This window comes from Coenobita brevimanus, chromosome 86, assembly GCF_032717465.1.
Source record: "Coenobita brevimanus isolate Jiangsu-jjx chromosome 86, ASM3271746v2, whole genome shotgun sequence".
NCBI classification, from domain to species: Eukaryota; Metazoa; Arthropoda; class Malacostraca; order Decapoda; family Coenobitidae; genus Coenobita; species Coenobita brevimanus.
In genome coordinates this window covers 28553529-28576111 of record NC_137039.1, presented here as the reverse complement: position 1 = coordinate 28576111, position 22583 = coordinate 28553529, and the positions used below count along the sequence as shown (strand labels likewise).

General features: G+C 40.1%; 1 protein-coding gene across 2 annotated transcripts; it reads left to right on the top strand.

Moving 5' to 3' along the window:
* Positions 1-3262: 3262 nt before the first annotated feature.
* On the top strand, positions 3263-14751 carry LOC145410783 (uncharacterized). 2 transcript variants are annotated; one of them, XM_080280887.1, is made up of 6 exons: positions 3263-3464; positions 4144-4247; positions 5154-5261; positions 6602-6706; positions 10235-10398; positions 14582-14751. In XM_080280887.1, exons 1-6 carry the CDS (start codon positions 3380-3382, stop codon positions 14595-14597), a joined length of 582 nt encoding a protein of 193 aa, XP_080137013.1. In that variant the 5' UTR covers positions 3263-3379; the 3' UTR covers positions 14598-14751. The 2 variants fall into 2 exon arrangements, with proteins under 2 accessions (XP_080137013.1, XP_080137014.1); XM_080280888.1 differs by lacking the exon at positions 5154-5261.
* The last annotated feature ends 7832 nt before the right edge of the window (positions 14752-22583 follow it).

The following is a 22583-nucleotide window of genomic DNA, read 5'->3' as shown; positions in this document are numbered from 1 at the left end:
GTCGATTGCACGCTCATACCTGCCTTAGTGCCATAAAGGGTAAGTTCACTGCAGCAACCTTTTTTGGCTACATGTACCCGACATAATTAGTTGAACTAGGCATAAAAAAATCATAATCCATATATGTTTTTGAATTCTAAGCGACGAGTGTGTATTAATAACCACTGCTTAGTGGAAATAAAGTATTTGAATTTGGATTTGACTGGGGGTGTTCCAATATGGCGGCCAAAATCAGACGCTCGCGTCGGAGATGGTCTTTTATGTGGGTGGCATCGATGTGATCTTACCCCGTTGAACAAACGGTGATCATCATCCTCCCTATCCCTCGAAATGAGGATGGTCGGCTGCAGAAGGGCAACTTCAGCATGCAGTCCACCGGGTTCCCGTATAGCAGAACCTAGGGCCACAATGTAAACAACAAACCATCTGAGAGAAAGAGAGAGAGAGAGAGAAAATACGTTAATACTATTCAATTCAGCTTGCTAGAGAGGCCTTTCCAATTGAAAGGGTTAAATGGATTTCCATAATCCCTTCTCAAAAACAGGTTGTTCCAAAGTAAATGAAAATAGCTTGGAAGCAGAAGGAATAATTATCATAATATAAGTGGAATAGGGGGAATTCGAAACATCTACCTCTTAGCGAGTTATTGTTCACATTTGACTTTTTTTTTTATTAACATCACTTATGAAAACCCTGTCGATCCAGGTATATTGAAAATAAGTCGCTAAGGAAGCCACCTAAGCAGCGATCGAAACGCGGGGGGGGGGAGTCTGCCCTCAAATACGATGGAAAAAAAAAATGGAACTACAATACTCAGGAGGACCCACCGTAGGTTAAAAATAAATAAATAAATAAATAAATAACCTTCAGATAAGTAACCTTTACTCTTTTTAGAGTTAGACGACATAGCAATTCACTTGCAGCCTATCGGCGATATTCATCCCTTTGCGAAGAAGTGAGGACGTTTAAGTACTTGGATAGTGTGATGAGTAAGGATGGAGGTTTGGAAGGTGAAGTGCTTGAAAGGGTACAGCAGGGAAAAAAGGTTGCTGGTTCTTGGAAAGCAGTGATAAGAAACAGGGAAGTGAGCATGGAAGTGAAAAAGTTACTACATGACAGTATTGTGATACCAACTCTAACGTACGGAAGTGAAGCTTGGACATTGTTGGAAAGACACAAGTCAAGAGTGAAAGCAGTGGAAATGAGTTATTTAAGAGGAGCCTGTGGAGTCACATGGAGAGACTGGCTGACGAATGAGAATATAAAGGAGCGTTGTGGTGTGGATGTGGATGTGATAGGGAGCGTTATGAGGAACACACTGGGGTGGTTTGGCCATGTGGAGAGGATGGAGGGTGAAAAACTGATGAAGAGAGTGTATGTGAGTGAGGTGGAGGGGGGAAGAGGGAGGGGGAGGCCGAGGATGAGATGGAGGGATGGGGTGGAGAGGTATATGAGAGAGGGGTGTGTGAGTTGAGAGCAGGGCAGTGAAATGGCGGGGGACAGGGCGACGTGGAGGCGTTTTGTTTGTGGCCACCCCAAACGGGATTGAGGCGTCTGGCAATAGATAGATAGATAGTGAAGAAGACTGGAAATTGCTGAGTTTGTAATACCGGTTCCAAACTTGTTGCATGATGAAATTTAGCCACCTCAGCTTCGTTGGGGGGGGGGGTATGGAAACACTTGAAATATGCCAGAATTATTAAAGATTTTCAAAATTTTTCATCCATCCATCCATCATCCAATCCTACATTACGCATGAGGTTTTATGGGCCTTGCTGTGTACTCTTTCAAACACTGCTCCTACGCTGATGAAAATACGAATGACTCACTTCTTTCAACACAGGAAATCCGTGGTAACATTCTTTTTCGCCTTCGTTTACAAAAACCTACTTTCATAATGGAGAGAGAGAGAGAGAGGAAAGGAGGGAGGACGGGGAAAAAAGGAGACAGGAAAATGTTGGGATGCAATAGGGGAGAGAGAGAGTGAGAGAGAATATATATATATACATACATATATATATATATATATATATATATATATATATATATATATAATGTATGTATGTATGTATGACAGATAAGTGTGTGAGGATGAGAAGTATGCAAATTGGTGAGGGTAAGAGACTGACGATTAAGAGACGGAACAAGATGGATGAATTTTGTGCGAAGCGTAATAACCAGGGATTTGGCACCCTTTTAAACGTGACAGCGTTCAGACTGGCTCTATCAGATAGGTATATGTGAAGCTACAGAGCGTGCTGATTTTTTTTTTTTTTTTTTTTTTTGGCCTATCTCATGGAGCCAGGATTCCGTGGGCTTAAACGACGAGTGAATAGAACCGTGGCCCATTGAACTGGGCAAACTTGGGCTGTCTGGACGTTGCTACTCCTCACCCTGCCCTAGGATGGGAAAGGAGGTCCGGATGATGATGATGATATGCCTGTTAATGTATCTATATCTACTGTATAATCTGTATATATATTAACCTTTAATATCTTGCGAGTATTCTCTCTCTCTCTCTCTATTCAGACTTACCACGGACGATTTTATTCAGTTATGTATATAAAATTCGGGCAAATAAAAGTTTTCAAGAATCAGCTTGCGTATATGGGTGAGACATCCTGTCAGATACGTGTAGACAAGGTCTCTCTCTCCCTCCCTCCCTCTCTCTCTCATAGATATATATATATATATATATATATATATATATATATATATATATATATATATATACACACACACAGTCTTTCTCTACCGTACATTCTGTCTAGAGAGATACATACCCCTCATACACTGAAAGATATATACATACAATATACACATTCTGACATACACAATCTTCCTCCCTCTCTTACCCTTACCATCTGTTTATGTATTCATCTTTATCACACACACACACACACACACACACACACACACACACACACCATATTCGCCTTCCCTCTCACTATGTGTTTATCATACACATATACATTCTCTCATACCCCCCCCCCCTCTCTCTCTCTCGTATCCGGCCCAGCACCACGTCCTGCGGAAGGGCGTAACAGATGGCTGGTCTTCTACGTATCCTACCTTGCACTCCACCCAGCCCACCAGTTCACCACAACTCTCACTCCACCAGAACCACCACACCAACCGCATCACATCCACACATCACCACAGCTTATCAAAGTACTCTAATTTAGTCGCTGTGTGTTATATAAAACATCCCAACTTCTACATTCGAAGTTGAATTTCATTTGGCCCTTTAACCGTCCTGTCTACTAAAGCTATTCTACCACAGCCACCACAACCATCACACCACCACACCATATCTACATATCACTACAGTTTATCAAAGCACCCTAATTAGCACCAGGAGTATTTCATATAAAAGAAAATGCTGAAGGTTGTTTGTGCTTCGGTGCTCTTCTTGGCCTGTGTAGTGTCAGCTCGGAGAAGTTTGGCGCTTACCTCACGATCAAGTAAGTATCTTGAACTTTAATACCTTCGGGTCGATGAAGTTTTTTATTTTTTTTTCTTCACCCTACCATGATTTTATTCACATGTCCACTTGTACTGAATGGGTTAATGAAAACTATATCTAACCTCTCAGTGGAGTACACAGACTACTTCGGGGGCATGGGCCTTGGCTAAGGGGAAAAAAAAAATGGGGGGGGGGAGGGGAGGACACCACATTTCTTGCCGGTTACTGCTGGAAATATTGGCGATGTCACAGTGTAAAATATGTCTTCGAACACTAGGCCTCTTGAGATAAATAAGCACATTCTCGTTTTCTACTTCATCACTCTAGCTGCTATGACACATTTGGATAGCTGAAGGCAATATAGAAGTGTTTAGCTGTTTAGGCCTCTCCCAGTGACACTGTTGCTTTTAGAGAAGAAAAAAGTAAGAGAGAGAGAGAGAGAGAGAGAGAGAGAGTCACTTTGTAAACTGCCTGTGCGCAACCTCTCGAGTTGGCAAAGTTTAGAAAAGAGTAGAATCGTCTGGAGGTAGCAAGAATAATATTAAAAACTGCGACATCGGAGTAACGTAAAATCTGAAAAGGTTAAGGGTCAATTTTGTGTTTCCTGTTGAGAGAGAGAGAGAGAGAGAGAGAGTAAAAATTAATCCCACCTCTCCTCTCCCTTCTTCTTCCCCAAGACCGTTGTGCCCTGCATTCCGAAATCACAGCCCTCATCGACAAAGGACACTGCCGGCCCGTCGATCAACCCGTCCCTGTGCCCGTCCCTGATGGTTATGTATCGGTGAGTATAGCGACTAAGATGAGAGTCTGGAACATACTTACGATCGATTCTCCGCCGTAACTTAGATGTGTGTGTGTGTGTGTGTGTGTGTGTGTGTGTGTGTGTGTGTGTGTGTGTGTGTGTGTGTGTGTGTGTGTGTGTGTGTGTGTGTGTGTGTGTGTGTTTTACAGGAAGAAGGGAAGATTTTGCACTCTTTCCCTGATCATCCCTGCAGTAAACAATTATAACCTTAAGTAATTTTCATCTCGCGACTAAGATTCATTTATGAAGTTTGAATAGGAGACAGGAAGATACGACAGCCTCCTTGTCCTTCATTGAAATTAACACCTGCGTAATGACAAGGAAATAACCCATTGTGCGTTTGTGTATCCCTGTTCTGGATATTATAGTCTATAGTTCTTTCACCATAACTTGACCCTGTTTGTTGTTCATTTAATATCACGTAGCTCAGTGGAAGGAAAAAAGACTTCTAAGGCTCTACATTTCTTTCAGAGCATTTCCTCGTGGCTAGCATTATACTGTGGTGTTAATCTGTTGCTGTGGTTTATCATTAAAGATGGAGGGATGCTTTAGGCCAGATTAAAGTCAAATGAGTATAGTCAGCCACTTCGCCAAAGCTCAGTTCAGTTTTATGTATTAATCCTCAGGCATATCTATCTACTGCCAGACTCCTTAATCCCGTAAGGGGTGGCTACAAACAAATCACCTCCGTGTCACCCTGTCTGCCATTTGACTGCCCTCCTATTTCACACATCCCTCTCGCATGCATCTCTCCACTCCATCTCATCCTTGGTCTCCTCCTCCACCTCGCTCACATACACTTTTCTACTGTAGTCAGTTTCTCATTCACCATCCTGTCCTCATGGCCAAACAAACCGACTATACATATATATTCATTTTATGCAGGTAACCCCTTCTGTGGTGCTGTTGCCGCGGTGTGAGGGACTGGCCTGCAGTTCTCAAGCTCTAACTTGCATCCCTCACCCAGAACACATCGTTAACATCTCCATTGCGGTGAGCTACCTTCTGTGTGCAAGGGTAGTCTTATGCCCATACACTAGCCAGTGGATGTGCTTGTAAACACCTACAGTAGTCGGGTAATGTATCTTCTAGTAACGCAATACTGGATGGTCCAAGTAGTTCGATGCAAGGCCTGTCTGAAGCACTTCATTTTGGCCATCGCCAAACGACTTTAATTTAGCTGAAGAAAAACCTTGCTATCTAAATGGTTATTCTGCTGCACTGTTATAACAGCTTGGGGAGGAAATCCATCCAACCGTACATAAAAATAGGCTGGAGATAGAAAGAACAAACTATTTTAAAAATATTGTCTTGAATGAATCATTCAGGTCATTGTAATCACCATACTACATTCACTGTGCTACACTATCCTGTATTGATAATTTAGTCTTATCTTCACTCTCTTATTCTTTTTACTGTAGTATGGTGTCCGGTTAGACGTTCAAGCTCCTCGATCCCTACTAAGCCTCCGAAAGAAGGGATAATAGGCTGGAGAAGGGCAAATTCAACCAGCAATCCAGCTCGTTCACGTTCAGATGAGGCTACTACTACTACTATTACAAAAACAACAGCAACAACAATTACTACTAATAGTAGTAGTAGTAGCAGTTGTTGTTGTTGATATCCTTATTTTTTTATGTGAATCAAGTTGGCTACAGGCTTAAATTGCCCTTATACAGTCCACCATCCTCCTTTTGAGAGATAAGGAAGTAGTTGTGCGACATTTGTATGACCAGGCAAGGGAGCCACTTGTTTGTGTCGGTGCCACCACATACAGGAGTCCGTCTCCACAAGGACAGGGTGGCCCATGAATGACTCTCCACTTTCACTCCGCCGTGCGTTTGTTGTCCAGCAGCATATTTTAGTGTTAAATCTATTTTTGCAATTCAGCATTCAAGATGGGGAGATGATAGTCTTAGGCCCGATTAGAGATTAGCCCAATGAGCCGTCCCCTCAACACACAAAATACTGCCAAGTGAGCTTCTAGTGGGGCACTATTTTTCGGGCCACCTCGATATCCTGTCGTAACCTAGATTTGTTTTTGCAGGAAGAACTTGAGAAATGGGAATATTCTTCATTCTGCTCACTTTGTACTTTCTGCAGAAAGCATCTATAACCAGTGATGATTTTCCCTCTCGTAGATTTTATTATTATTATTATTATTATTATTATTATTATTATTATTATTATTCAAGACCAATAGGAGACATGGGAAAACTTGACACTTTCCTTTCTGTGTCCTTCTTTGAAAAATAAATCAAAGTCGCGACAGGGAATCGATCGTAAATATGTTCGAGAATCCCCCTTATGTTCATTCAGGTTATTCTTTCCAGGTGTACGCATACACGGCACAGCGCAGGCGTGAGTGTATCAGGGTGCCTGTAGTTACACACGAAGGATGTATGTGTGGATGCCCTACTACCTGTCCGCAGAACCAGGTATTCAATTCTGCTTTACATACAGTTTATCACACATCTCTATCACATCTTCTTAGTAAGCTTTTTCTCTATCACGTTTCTTTCGTACATATTTTCTGTATCATGTCTTTTTATTACGTTTCTCTATGTAGCATCTTTATCACATTTCTTTATTGTACCTATTATATCGATATCACATTTCCTTATTGTACCTCTCGCATCATTATCACAGTTCTTTTTTTTGGTACCTCTTTTTAGTGCATTTTTATCACATTTCTTATCGTATCACCCTTTATTACATTTGTACTACATCTCTCACACGACGGCTGCCTCATCTAACTCGTACTTACTTATTACACATTCATTTCTTTATTACACCTCCACCTCATTTTTTTTTTTCACAATTACATTTCGTTTTATTATCTCATTATCAAAATACTTTTATCACATTTATTTATTACATCTTTATTTTTATCACATCCCCCTTTTTAATGCATCTTTAACGCGTCTATGTATCGTTATTTATTGCATCTCTGTAACACGAAGGCTGATTCAGTGGAAGTCCTACAACGTGTCCACAGAATCACGTAATGAATTCGATTTTCTTTATTAGGCTAGTGGAAGGCATTAAAATTTTGAGAGAGAGAGAGAGAGAGAGAGAGAGAGAGAGAGAATGTAACTATTTCCACGTGCAGCGTAGTGACAGGCAGCGCCATGGCGCTGGTGACGTGTGTGTGTGTGTGTGTGTGTGTGTGTGTGTGTGTGTGTGTGTGAGAGAGAGAGAGAGAGAGAGAGAGAGAGAGAGAGAGAGAGAGAGAGAGAGAGAGAGAGAGAGAATTTAATTATTTCCACGTGCAACGTAGTGACAGGTGTGTGTGTGTGTGTGTGTGTGTGTGTGTGTGTGTGTGTGTGTGTGTGTGTGTGTGTGTGTGTGTGTGTGTGTGTGTGTGTGTGTGTGTGTGTGTGTGTGTGTGTGTGTGTGTGTGTGTGTGTTCTTACCTAATTGTTCTTACCTAATTGTATCTTTACAGGAATGAGTCAAGCTCGTATTGTCCCGTGTCTTAGACCATATTTATCGTACATATCCTTAAATTTGTGAATTGTTTTGGCACACACTATTTCATTCGGTAGTGCATTCCATTGATCAATTGCTCTGTTTGGGAAACTGAATTTCCTTACGTCTTTATCACCTCTCTTCTTATGCAGTTTTTTGCAGTGCCCTCTTGCTGATGCTTCTCCATATGTTAAGTAATCATTTATGTCTATTTTCTCCTTTCCTGATATGCACTTATATAGCATTATCATGTCACCTCTTTTCCTTCTCTCCTGTAGTGTTGGTAGATTCAGTTTATTTAGTCTTTCTTCATAGCTTAGGTCCCTTAAGCTTGGTATCCATCTTGTAGCGGCCCTTTGAACTTTTTCAATCTTGTCTATATGCTTTTTGAGATGAGGACTCCAGACTACTGATGCATATTCCAGGGTTGGTCTAATGAATGATGTTATTATCCTTTTTAGCATGTCTTCATTTATGTATGTGAATGCTACTCTCATATTTGCAAGCAGTGTATACATGTTCCGTACCTTCTCGCTGATGTGGTCAGCCGGAGATAGTCTGTTATTGATAATCACACCTAGGTCTTTCTCTCTTTCTGATGTGTATAGGGTTTTATTTCCTAACTTATAATCCCAATCAGGTCTTTTTCCACTTTTACCAAACTTGATTACATGACACTTGTCCACATTGAATTCCATTTGCCATGTACTACTCCATTCATGAAGTTTATTTAATTCTTCTTGTAGCTCCCTACAAGAGTCTGTGCTAGTAATTCTCCTTTGTATTTTTGCATCATCTGCAAACATATTCAGGTAGCTCTCATTTCCAGTGTTAATGTTTATATCATTTATGTACACTAGAAACATGATTGGTGCCAGCACCGAACCCTGTGGTACTCCACTAGTCACTTCTTTCCATGATGAGTAGTTTCCTCTTAGTACTGTCCTCATTTCTCTTTTTATGAGAAAGTCTTGCATCCAACAAAACAGTTTGCCTCGAATTCCTCCTTGATGGTACAGCTTCCATAAAAGTCTTTGGTGTGGTACTGTGTGTGTGTGTGTGTGTGAGTGTGTGTGTGAGAGAGAGAGAGAGAGAGAGAGAGAGAGAGAGAGAATTTAATTATTTCCACGTGCAACGTAGTGACAGGTGTGTGTGTGTGTGTGTGTGTGTGTGTGTGTGTGTGTGTGTGTGTGTGTGTGTGTGTGTGTGTGTGTGTGTGTGTGTGTGTGTGTGTGTGTGTGTGTTCTTACCTAATTGTTCTTACCTAATTGTATCTTTACAGGAATGAGTCAAGCTCGTATTGTCCCGTGTCTTAGACCATATTTATCGTACATATCCTTAAATTTGTGAATTGTTTTGGCACACACTATTTCATTCGGTAGTGCATTCCATTGATCAATTGCTCTGTTTGGGAAACTGAATTTCCTTACGTCTTTATCACCTCTCTTCTTATGCAGTTTTTTGCAGTGCCCTCTTGCTGATGCTTCTCCATATGTTAAGTAATCATTTATGTCTATTTTCTCCTTTCCTGATATGCACTTATATAGCATTATCATGTCACCTCTTTTCCTTCTCTCCTGTAGTGTTGGTAGATTCAGTTTATTTAGTCTTTCTTCATAGCTTAGGTCCCTTAAGCTTGGTATCCATCTTGTAGCGGCCCTTTGAACTTTTTCAATCTTGTCTATATGCTTTTTGAGATGAGGACTCCAGACTACTGATGCATATTCCAGGGTTGGTCTAATGAATGATGTTATTATCCTTTTTAGCATGTCTTCATTTATGTATGTGAATGCTACTCTCATATTTGCAAGCAGTGTATACATGTTCCGTACCTTCTCGCTGATGTGGTCAGCCGGAGATAGTCTGTTATTGATAATCACACCTAGGTCTTTCTCTCTTTCTGATGTGTATAGGGTTTTATTTCCTAACTTATAATCCCAATCAGGTCTTTTTCCACTTTTACCAAACTTGATTACATGACACTTGTCCACATTGAATTCCATTTGCCATGTACTACTCCATTCATGAAGTTTATTTAATTCTTCTTGTAGCTCCCTACAAGAGTCTGTGCTAGTAATTCTCCTTTGTATTTTTGCATCATCTGCAAACATATTCAGATAGCTCTCATTTCCAGTGTTAATGTTTATATCATTTATGTACACTAGAAACATGATTGGTGCCAGCACCGAACCCTTTGGTACTCCACTAGTCACTTCTTTCCATGATGAGTAGTTTCCTCTTAGTACTGTCCTCATTTCTCTTTTTATGAGAAAGTCTTGCATCCAACAAAACAGTTTGCCTCGAATTCCTCCTTGATGGTACAGCTTCCATAAAAGTCTTTGGTGTGTGTGTGTGTGTGTGTGTGTGTGTGTGTGTGTGTGTGTGTGTGTGTGTGTGTGTGTGTGTGTGTGTGTGTGTGTGTGTGTGTGAGAGAGAGAGAGAGAGAGAGAGAGAGAGAGAGAGAGAGAGATAATACTCACAAACGACATTTGCAGGTGCTCCGTAGTGATCTTTGTGGGTGTGAATGTGACAGAGAGCAACAAGCCAAATGCGAGTCACGCCAGCGTCTGTGGGATCCCTCTGGCTGCTCTTGTCTGTGCCCCATCGCTCAGGCCCCGCGGTGCTCCTCTGGCCAGGTGTACATCAAGGAACTCTGCAGGTAAATGTATAAATTGATAGATGGATGGATAGATGGACCGATGAATGGATAGGCAGACAGGTACAATGATGGGTAGATGGATGGATGGATGGGTGGATGGATAGGTAAGAAGATAGATGGATGGATGGGTGGATGGATAGGTAAGAAGATAGATGGATGGATGGGTGGATGGATAGGTAAGAAGATAGATGGATGGATGGGTGGATGGATAGGTAAGAAGATAGATGGATGGATGGGTGGATGGATAGGTAAGAAGATAGATGGATAGGTGGATGGATAGGTAAGAAGATAGATGGATGGATGGGTGGATGGATAGGTAAGAAGATTGATGGATGGATGGATGGACCGATGAATGGATAGGCAGACAGGTACAATGATGGGTAGATGGATGGATGGATGGGTGGATGGATAGGTAAGAAGATAGATGGATGGACGGATGGACTGATGAATGGATAGGCAGACAGGTACAACGATGGATAGATGGATGGATGGATGGGTGGATGGATTGGTAGGAAGACAGATGGATGGATGGGTGGATGGATAGGTAAGAAGATAGATGGATGAATGGGTGGATAGACGGATGGATGGATAGGTAGGTAGACAGATGGATGGATGGATGGATGGACGGATGGATAGATAGATAGGTAGATAGACAGAAGATAGATAGATATAGGCGATGGATACATATGCTGTATAGGCAGATAAAATGATAGATGAATATAAATACATAAATACACTGATAGACACAGAAATACAGATAATTAGATAAAATGTCTACCTATCTATCTATTGCCAGACGCCATAATCCCGAAAGGGGTGGCCATTTGACCTTGCGTTATTTATTTTAAGGGGAGGGGCACTAACCCTCCACCAACCCACTTGCTGACACGTAGGGAGCACGTATGGTTTGGCTATATGGTTACCACCCAGCGTTGTAAATGGTTTCTTGGCTTACAGGAAACCATTTGGCTTGTCATTCAATGTAAAGCCACTTGTAAAGGAAAGAAAAGCAATAAGAAGTAACGGGAAAGATGGGGGAAGTAGGAAGAGAAGAGGGCAGGCACAGAAAAAGAATAACACAGGCAAAGGAAGAAGTAGGCAGCACTACATCAAGTGAGCGGATGATGGTCGCCACCACCTACCACTAGATAAAATGTAAGATATAGATAATAGATGAATAGACAGATAGGCATTAACGTACAGATAGATACATACATAGATAAAAAGTAACAATTAAATAGCCAGATAGATATTCAGATAGATATAGATAGCCAGATTAGACAATGCTCTGGTGCCGTAGTTCTCATCCCGGGTAGGAACTGTGCGGGGAGATAAACGTATTACAGGTACACACACATACATTGAAAAAAAAAACTGCCTTACATACACATATGCATACAGGCTTTCTTATTGTCTCAGAAGCACACACACACACACACACACACACACACACACACACACACACACACACACACACTCTCTCTCTCTCTCTCATCTTGCCTACCTATCTGTCCCACTGTCCAGGTGTTCATCCGGCCAGGTGAAAGTCCAGACGCAAACACATGTGCACAAGCACACACACACACACACACACACACACACACACACACTTTCTCTCTCTGTCTCATCTTGCCTACCTATCTGTCCCACTGTCCAGGTGTTCATCCGGCCAGGTGAAAGTCCAGACGCAAACACATGTGCACAAGCGCGCGCGCGCACACACACACACGCGCGCGCACACACACACACACACACACACACAAGCATATGCAGTCACATGCACACGCCCTTAAGCATGATCCCCACTCTCAGCATATATATATATATATATATATATATATATATATATATATATATATATATATATATATATATATATATATATATATATATATATATATATATATATATATATATATATATATATATATATATATATATATATATATATACCCGTATAGGGGAGAAGATGAGAGAGATAAGAGAGAAGTATATGTGAGCAGGAGAAGGGAGGTGAAGAGATTGGTGAAGGTGAGTAAGAAGAAAGTGGATGAAGAGTTTGGGAGGAATCTGAGTGTAAAATGGAGGGAGAATAAGAAATTGTTTTGGAAGGAGGCAAACAAAGTAACAGTGTGAAAGGGGAAATTGTAGGGGAGTGCAAGATGGGAATAATAGATTGTTGGTGGAGAAGAGAGAAAAATTGAGGAGATGGAAAGAGCACTTTGAGTATTTGCTGAATGTAGAGCGTGAGAGCAGTGCGAGTATAAGTGATTGGGGAATGGCTGGGAGAAGATATGAGAGGAGGGAGGAAGAGATCAGTAGGGCGAAAGTGGTGGAAGCAATGAAGATCAAGATGGGACAGGTCCCAGGAATTGATGGAGTGTGTGGTGAAATGCTGAAGTATGAGGGTTGAGACTGTTGTGGGGTGGATATAGAAGTTGTGTAGATTGGCTTGGGAAGAGAGAAGGGTTCCAGAGGACTGGAAATCAGGTATAACTGTTCCTTTATACAAAGGAAAAGGGGAGAGAGAAGTGTGTGGTAACCATAGGGGTATTTGCCTTCCTAGTGGGACTGGAAAAATATATTGTAGAATACTCATTGATAGGGTTAGGAATATAACAAAGGAGCTAGTTGGAACAAGGGGGATTTAGGAAGGGGAAAGGGTGTATAGATCAGATTATTTGTTCTAAGATGATTAGTGGAGAAGTATCTAGAGAAGGGAAAGAAAGTGTATGCTGCCTTCACGGACTTGGAGAAAGCTTATGACAGAATAGATAGGCAAAGTATGTGGAAGGTATTAAGAATATATGGAGTGCTGTGAAGAGTATGTACGAAGGAGCTATAGGGCTACGGTGCGGGTGGATGGTGAGCTAAGTTCTTTAATCTGAATGAGGAACTGAAACAGGGATGTGTGATGTCTCCATGGTTGTTTAATATATACATGGGTGGGGTTGTAAAGGAGATGCAAGGTAGGGCAGTGGATGTGGGGATGGCTACAATAAATGAGGGTGAGATGTGGAAGATTCCAGTGTTGCTGTTTGCTGATGATACAGTATTGTTGAGTGAAGATGAATGGGAGATGCAAGGTTTGGTGAACGAATTTGGGACAGTGTGTAGGAAGAGAATCTGAAAATTAATGTAAACACGAGTAAGTTATGGTGTTTGAGAGGAATGAAGTCACAGAATACACAGTGAGGTTGGATGGTGAAGATACGGAGAATGTGAATGGGTAGTGTGATGAGTAGATGAACTTTTGGGGATGAAGTGCTTGAAAGAGTACAACAGGGAAGGAAGGTTGTTGGTTCACTGAAAGCAGTGATGAGAAATAGGGAGGTGAATATGGAAGTTAAGAAGTCACTGCATGATAGTATTGTGATCCCTACCCTGACGTATGGAAGCGAGGCATGGACCTTGCTAGAGGGGAACAAGTAAAGACTGAGAGTAGTGGAAAAAGAGTTACTTGAGAAGAGAATGTGGAGTGACATGGAGGGACAGGTTGACGAATGAAGAAGTGAAGGAACGTTGTGGGGTGGATGTGAATGTGCTTGAGAAAATTAGGAGAAATACATTGAGGTGGTTTGGACACGTGGAGAGAATGGAGAATGAAAGACTGACTAACAGGGTGTATGTAGGTGAAGTGGAGGGAGGGAGAGGGGGGGGGGAAGACTGAGGGATGAGGTGGAGGGATGGAGTTGAGAGGTATATGAGGGAGGGGGGAGTGAGTTGAGGAGAGGGCAGTCAAATGGTGGGTGACAGAGCAACTTGGAGGCATTTTGTCTGCGGCCACCCTTTGGAGGATTAGGGTGTTGGGCTATATATATATATATATATATATTTATAAGTCGGCTGCACATACACTGACAGATCATTCTCTCTCTTCCGCGGAATAATGGGTGACAAATTCTAATCTATCCTTTGGCCAAGGAAGCAGGCAACTGGTGGCTCTCAACTCAGGTGTCCAGCCACCCTTTATGGGTTGGCATGTAAAACAAATACCTGGATTAACACCTAAAGGAGGTAACTATGGTAACCTGTATGATAAAGTGACCTTGTATCGCAGTGAAGTGGGTGATTAATTTGCCACATGCCCAAATGCCTCATGACATCTGCCATATCTCCACCTTTTTACCTTTTAATAAAATTTTTTAAAAAGAGTTTATAGCACATATGTTTTTCATTCCAGGTGTGAGAACTATTAAGACCAGCTGCCATGAGAAGGATGCTTCTGTCATATGCACAGAAGTCGAACATGGGGATGTCAAATATACTTAAGATCAATTCTGTCATAACTTAAACTGTCTTTGCAGGAAGAATTAGAGACATGGTAAGATTATGCATTCTCCTTTCCCAGTCTTACATACAGAAAATAGATATAACCTATAATAATTTTTCTCTAGTGTCTTTTTTTAAGGAAGAACAGAAAACATTTAAAGATACTGTGCTCTCCTTTTCGTCATTCCTGTAAATACAAATACAGTACTGTTACAGCTGGGAATTGATCATATTCATAGGCTGGTATGTGTATCTAAGCCAGTTATGAGAGGGATTTGATTGTAAGTTTTGAATCTGGGCCATGCTGGAGTAATACGAACATGGGTGCTCATACTACAGCTGCTTTGTTTTCATTTAACTGGGCCATTCATGCACTTAGAATACCAAGCTGTAGTTAACTGAAATTTTATGTTCCTTAGTTATGATGCAGAAATGAGCGTCTCTGGTTATTTATCAAATCAGCTCCCCTCTAGTCTGACTACACCTGGTCATAAGCTGAGATGAAAGTAGCTAGGGATGTTTGTCGGGTGAAAAGAACCTGACCACAGCAGATCCAGCCCAAGGATAAAGGAGGGAGAGGAAGAGTGGGATAGCATGACCAATATTCTCATACATTTAGGGGGCTTGTAGTATTTCTTCCTTACTAGTTTCGCTCTGCACATGATATGCACATGTTTCCTTATTTGTCATTTGACAGACAAATGAGGAAGTGGAGAATGCTGTGCTGTTGATGTGGATGTGCTTGAAAGCTTTAGGAAAAATACTTTGAGATAGTTTGGCCATGTGGAGAGGATGAGGAATGAGAAAAGGATTAGGAGAATGTATGAATGAGATGGAGGGGATGGAGGAGGGGGAGATCAAGGATGACATAGCAGTATTGGATGAAGAGTTATATGGCAGAGGGGGTGTGACATGGAAAGAGGGCAACCATTTGGCAGAGGAGAGGGTGACATGGAGGCAATTTGTCTGTGGCCACTTGTTGTGGGATTAAGGCATTGGATGATCAATGGGTAGACAGATAGTAGTGACCCCTGCTATATGGTGATGTCTTTATTTTATTCTTGCTATCTTCAAACACTTTTATTCAGCTTAAGAGATAATTTATAAACTGGAACTGTTGATTATGACCTTAACTAATCCTTTAGTATGAAAGGGCTTTCCAAAAGTTGTGCAAAAACAACCTCAAAACAAAACACCTAAAAAATAATGTCACCCAAGTCCAAAAAGTTATAGCAAAATATCTCAAAGATGGAATGATATAAATAAAACACAATAGAATATTGATGCTAAGCAAGTAAAACAAAATCCCTAGAAGGAGTCACTAGAAAGCTTCCTAAACTTACAAAATTATGGACCCAAATCCTTGAAAACCCCCCTCCTCTTTTTTTCACAGTATGGATGATGATGATGATTCTGTCAAAAAGTAGCAATACTGCATATCTATAGAATCATTGCATTAAACTAAACATAACTAAAATGCATGGACTTTTGTCAGTGATAGGCACAGGACTTACTGGGCTTAAAAAAAAAAAAAAAAAAAAAAAAAAAAAAAAAAAAAACTGGAGGTAGGGAAAGTAAATGAATCACTGTATTGAAAGAATTACTTGAATGCCTGTAACTGTCCTCATGTAGTTGCCACTTGGTATCTCCCCCTTCTCCTCCTCCTCCTCCTCATCATCATCATCATTTTCGGATTTGCATACCTTATTGTTTTATCAGCATGGTTCAGAAGGGGTCACCTGACAGCACTCCAACATCCTTGCATGCTATGTGCCAGCTTGCCAGCCTCTAGTACTGTAACATCTCTAGATCTGGTCCTGATACAACAAGGAAGAGAAAACTGCAAAGTATGTCAAGAATATATTGTGTAAGAGTGCAGATCATACAAAGAATTCACAGTTTTTAATGCCATGCATATTATGTAATATGTGATTCTGAAACTTTATTAACTATTCAAAGGCATTATCTTGGAGTGTACAGTACCTTGAAAAATGGAAAACAATGTTTGTGATGGAAACCACAAGGACTATTTTATATATACAGTATATATATATATATATATATATATATAATTAAAACCAAAAACCATCACCTTTAGTTTATACTGCTTCTGCAGTCCATGTATCACCTAATGTCTACTATAATTCTAAGCCAGATACGATCACTGAGAAAATTTTGTGAACGAGAATTCTGTAAAAATACAGTACAGGTACTTCTGTATTTACCATAATGTACATTGTACATTATTAATTTTGTATATGCAAGAACACAAAACACAGACACAGTGTAAAAAGGACTGCTACAATCCCATTATCAAAAGTTGAACTGGACTGATATATCAAACAATGCTATACAATGTAGTCATAAGATGTATGTAAACTTACTATAAATGCAAACTGTAATTTCTGCAATAAAAAAATGCCAATTCAGCACTGAATTACTGTACATACACTTTTTAAACAATATGATCCACAGAGGAAATACTGATGCTAAACATTGCTTATATAATATAATATTTCTTTTTTCCATGCAGCTATTGCACCACTAAGATACTGCAATAAATATGTGACACTAATACATCATCCTAGTGGTGCTTGTGACAGGCTCTGATGAAACAGTCAGGGTCATTTAATAAATTTACTCATTTGAAATGCTGGATAAGGATGCTTTCCTGAGGTGACACTGATGTAAACAGGTGGCTCCACTACCTGCTATGCAAATGTCCTTTATTTCCCTCCCTATCCCCCAAAACAAGGATGGTGGACTGCAGAAGATGAGCAGCTTCAGCCTGCAGCCCACTGGGAGTAATGACAGTAACTCATTTCTGAACTTCAGTCTTGGATTGTTCAAGACATTGCCTTTCCCTCACTAAACCTCAGGTAATGTGAAATATTAACAAAATCATTACCATCACCATCATTACCTAATTTTTCACCATTTACATGAAATGGAGTGGCACTGTCATCATCACCATCATCATTTTCCTGATCATGGATGGGGTGAGGTAGAGTCCAGAGGCCAAGAAAAAACATGAATGAGGATGAATTATCAAAAGCATGCCCAGGTAATTGGCCAAACTCTCATTCACTAACCATTCAAGCACCATGAATTCCAACTCCATGGGCATATACTAAAATACAAAAACGTACACACAAAAGGAGGAGGACCTGTTACTTTTGTAGCATAATGCGCCAAATACCCAATCCCTATATTTTGTTTATCTTAACTTGTATTATTGTCCTCAGCTGTGGAGTAAGTCAGTAATATGATTTTACATTCATTCCACTGCACTTCTTCATAACTAGCACCATATTCTAAAGTTAATCTCTTGTTACAGCTCAGTGCTCAAAATGGAGAGATGACAATTTCAGGCCAAGTTAAAGTCGACAGCCTTCCAAATTCTTGTCTTCATCTCATTGATTACTTCCTCTCTCTCTCCCTCTCTCTATCTATCTGTCTATCTATCTATCTATCTATCTTATTGCATGCAACAGCATCAAGGTCCAAGGTCAGGCTACTCAGTCCAAACATTTAAGGTAAGAGCAGCTAGTCACTTGCCGTTTACTAGCAATGTGAGCAATAGAACCTAACTCTCACTAGATGTAAATCTTTATGGACCATATCTGACTGGAGCGGCTTAACCCACTAAACCACCAGGTGCCAATCTCAAACAAGTAAATTAAGCCCTGACTCTGACTGTACCACAATCATTACAGACATACTACACTTCTCATAACCATGACTACAGAGGCACGTGTTATGTGACCCGGGAAGGAATGCTGAATTCCCTCAATCCAATGACATTTTAAAAAGTTTATTCTTGGGATCTAAACACAGCTTTTTTTTTGAAAGAGATTTTTGGCAATGAAGGGATGAATAAGGTGTGTATCCAACCCTTCAAGCCTGAAAGTCTCTCATAATCTGAATAAAGCTGTCTGGATACGGTAAGAATAAACCAAAGAAAACATCATGTGACTGAAGAGGTAAAACCTGAAATAGCAAAGTGCAATGCAGGCTCCTAATTGTTGACGGTTGTTTAGGTAGTAGATGAGAGGCTCCCACTGACCCTAGGAGATATACTACCATAAGAATGAAGTGTCACTACAGGCAAGGTAACTAACCACACAATCATCACTCTGTGGCATACAACATTCAGCCACAAGGAAGTAGAGGCAAAGCCCAAACTGAAACTCTCACATTGTCACAAATCTTATTACGCATCTCAGATTCTTCCCAATAGTTGTTGGAAATTGCTGGGAATATTCATCTGATTTGGGCTCCTGGTTTAGTTTCTAGTCTACAGAGTACATCAGCTGCACCATGGTAACTTTCAGTGTGTAATTAGAAATTTGGAAAAAAATTAAATTAAAGCCTTTAACTTCAGACAGTCTTCTATGAACACCTGTGGTTATTAGGTATGGTCAGTCTGCATCCCACATCAGACTGCAGTCAGCAACTGTAAAAGATGATCAAAAACGGTCCATTTGCATCACATGCTTGAAAAATTATCATCAACAACTGGAAGTCTGCACTCCACTTGTCAATACAAAGCTTCAGCATTTGACCCATGGAAATAAAAAAATACCCTCATTTTGTACCAGCTCAGTACAAATAGGCACAGATATCTCGGCATTTGTTCAAATAATTTGATACAATGACGTCTTTTGTTCATGCTAGCGGCCAGGCTATCTTGTTCAGCTTAAGGATAAGCTCTCATACTCCAACTGGGGCTGTCTTCATAAAGGATATCAGCCAATTCTTACAATAAGTGATTTTCCACAGAAGTGAAATATAAGAAGAAATTTTGCTTTGTTATCTCTTTAACATTATTAACCACTCTAGATTGGCTCTGAAGCATCTGGTTGCAACAGGAGTGAAGTGACATTTGGCCCTGTGGTAAGGATAGTGAAAGAGAAGCTGACTAGGAAAGCATATAATTATGACTAAGGTGGATAGCGGGAAAGGAAGTGGGGGGGGGGGGAGACATTGGATGAGATGGTAGGATGGAGTGGTGGAGTATATGAGAGAGATGGGTAACAGTTGGAGAAAGGGCAAAGGACAAACAGATGGAAGAGGACAGGATAACAAACAGGTAATTTATTTGTGACCACCCATTACAGGATTAAGGTGTCTGGTAATGGATGACATACAGTAAAACTGTAAACAAATGCAACTTAGACTCAAGAAAGTTTATGAATCCAGTTCCTTGTCTTTCCTAAACTGAACAAGAGTGCCTGGGAGTAGCAGAAGTTGAATACTGAAAGACATCACAGCACAAAGGCATTAAGGGGGCAAAAAGCAACATTACATCATACAGAAATACATAATAAACAACTTAAATTACAGGAATCACAACCATTACCTTTCCCTAACTAAAAACAATAAGGTTATGGGGTATGTTCTAGATCACACAAGGGACTTCCTACCAGTCTCTTCTTTGTGGTTCATTAGGCACAGTACACCTTATTATTCTCTTGCATGTTATTTACGTGGTTTTAATATTAATGCAGTTTGTATCAGTAATATGGAAAAGGACACTGAGGTGTAATATGCAGAATAAATAACTGAGGAAGAGTTGCCAAGCAATCTCCTATGTCATCTAAAATAACACTCTATACTGTAGCTCACTCAGTACAATAGCACAGCACACTAATAAACTCTAGCAGAAACTGTAACATGGATTAATATAATAATAATAATAATAATAATAATAATAATAATAATAATAATAATAATAATAAAAGTAATAATAATAATAATAATAATAATAATAATAATAATACACACTGCATGACAAAACTTCAATACATATGTGACCAAAGGTTGTTTATGTGTCCAAAATTTATCATACTAAAAAAAGGCATTAACACAATATTATTTAACAAGAATTTTTGTTTGCAGTGGTGAAAAAAAGTTATGTGAACTGTCCTTAAACAAATGATAAAAACTAACACATAATTGCTAAAGGAACATATATGGGAGGAAGGGAGGAGGAAGAAAAGGGAGGGGAGGGGAAGGGAAGGAGGTAGGAAGGGGAGGCAAAAGGAACTGGAAAACACAGGAAGGGAAGTAGGAGGGGGGGGGAGGTAGTAGGAATGGGAGGATGGAGGAAGGAAAGGAAAAGGTAGAGAATAAGGAATGAAGGGAAGGAGAATCTGCATAATATAACTCATTTAAGAATCCCCAGGGTCACTAAAGGCAAATTAAGTTGATAATATTCCATAAAGGAACAACAGCTTATAAAATTCATATGCAGAATCAACCATCATCAATTTGACTTTAGAAAATATTGTTTTTGTCACTTTCGTCTTAAGTGTTTATACAATATACTGTATATATAGTGTACTGTATATACATAAATATAATGGTTACAAAGGTACTATCACAATCAAAAGTTCACAGGCACTTCCCTGCTGCTTATGGCAATAATGTAGGTTGTTACATGAAGATTTCAGATACAGGACAGACAGCAAAATGAAGTACACAACGAAAAATTAACAAAGAAGAATGAAATAGACCGACATTCAGGGTGGAACACGAAATGTTCATAGACATAATGCTGGTATGGGGATTGTCAGCTAGGGTGCAGCTAAGACTGGGTGACTGGCTCTAATTATGAGGTGACCCAAGGTAGTACAGTATCTGGCCACTGGAATAGCCAGGTATATTTCAAAGGTGGTGAATGTCACCCCTCTGGTTATGCCACTGATTGTTGCAAACTTTTGTTGGTGATAGTACTGCTAAGAGAGACTATCCTGTAATGCCTGACTATGCCCTCAACAAACTAGGACTCACTCACTTGGATAAAAAAAAAAAGGGGGAGGGGACTCGGGTACTGTATTTCTTTTGTTCTGATGTAAAAGGAAGAAAAGTTAGGTTAGCTGAGAGCATTCAAGACAGCCCCTCTCAACAATATCTGCTTTCTATGCATAAGACACTGGGAGAGGTCTCCAAAGAATTATAACAGACATAAAATGTGAAGAAAACTATAAATGCCATAATGGGTTGCAAAAAGCCATAAGGCTAGGGAAATTCACTACTGTATATCCATTGTCAGTACACAGAAAATGCCAACAGTCATCCCATTTTACCCACTCTGAGGTGTAGGGGCTCATGGCAGGGCTACCATAGACCAGTACATTTAAGGGTAGATGACCAGTCTACTTCCCTCGGTGGCATTACATGACTGATATGCTTCCAGTAACCTTTTGAGAACCTAATCTATCCAAGGTTCTCTTTCTGACTGAGGCATTCTAACCACTAGACCACCAGGTGCCTTAGAAAAATTATAGTCTCTTGCACTGTTTTTCAGTAATAACATCTTTTGGCTTTACAAAACAATTTACAGCTATCATTCCATCAAACAAAATGGGTTATATTTCAGGCAGTACAAGAGGCTTCACAGCACCTCTTCCTAGGCGATTTATTTTGTATATTACACCTTAACACTCTTTTATATGGTATTTATGTACAGTACTTATAATATCAACACAGTTGGCATCAATAACAGACAAATGGATACTGAGGTGTCAGGTGGAGAATATATCATTAGGGAAATGGAGTACTGTATTGAAGTATCCAAACCACTTCAAATATGACCCAACACAGCACACACTGTAAACTGCATTTGTGAACATCTGTTAACTGCAAATACAATATACTGTAAATACACCAGACATATTAATAATAAAATACTATAGCATATTTAGTCAAAACTTGTCACCTATTAAAGATAATGTACAGCCAGGGAAAAAAGTTGGCCTATTAGTTCAATGCATTTACTTCATACTTATGGCAAGTCCACCACCTTCATCTCAGATGCATCTCAAGGAGAGTCATCTACGGGTAAAGAAACATACCAGGCATCATTCAGCTTAGAAATGTTAGCTAGCAGAAGACAGTGAGAAGCAACA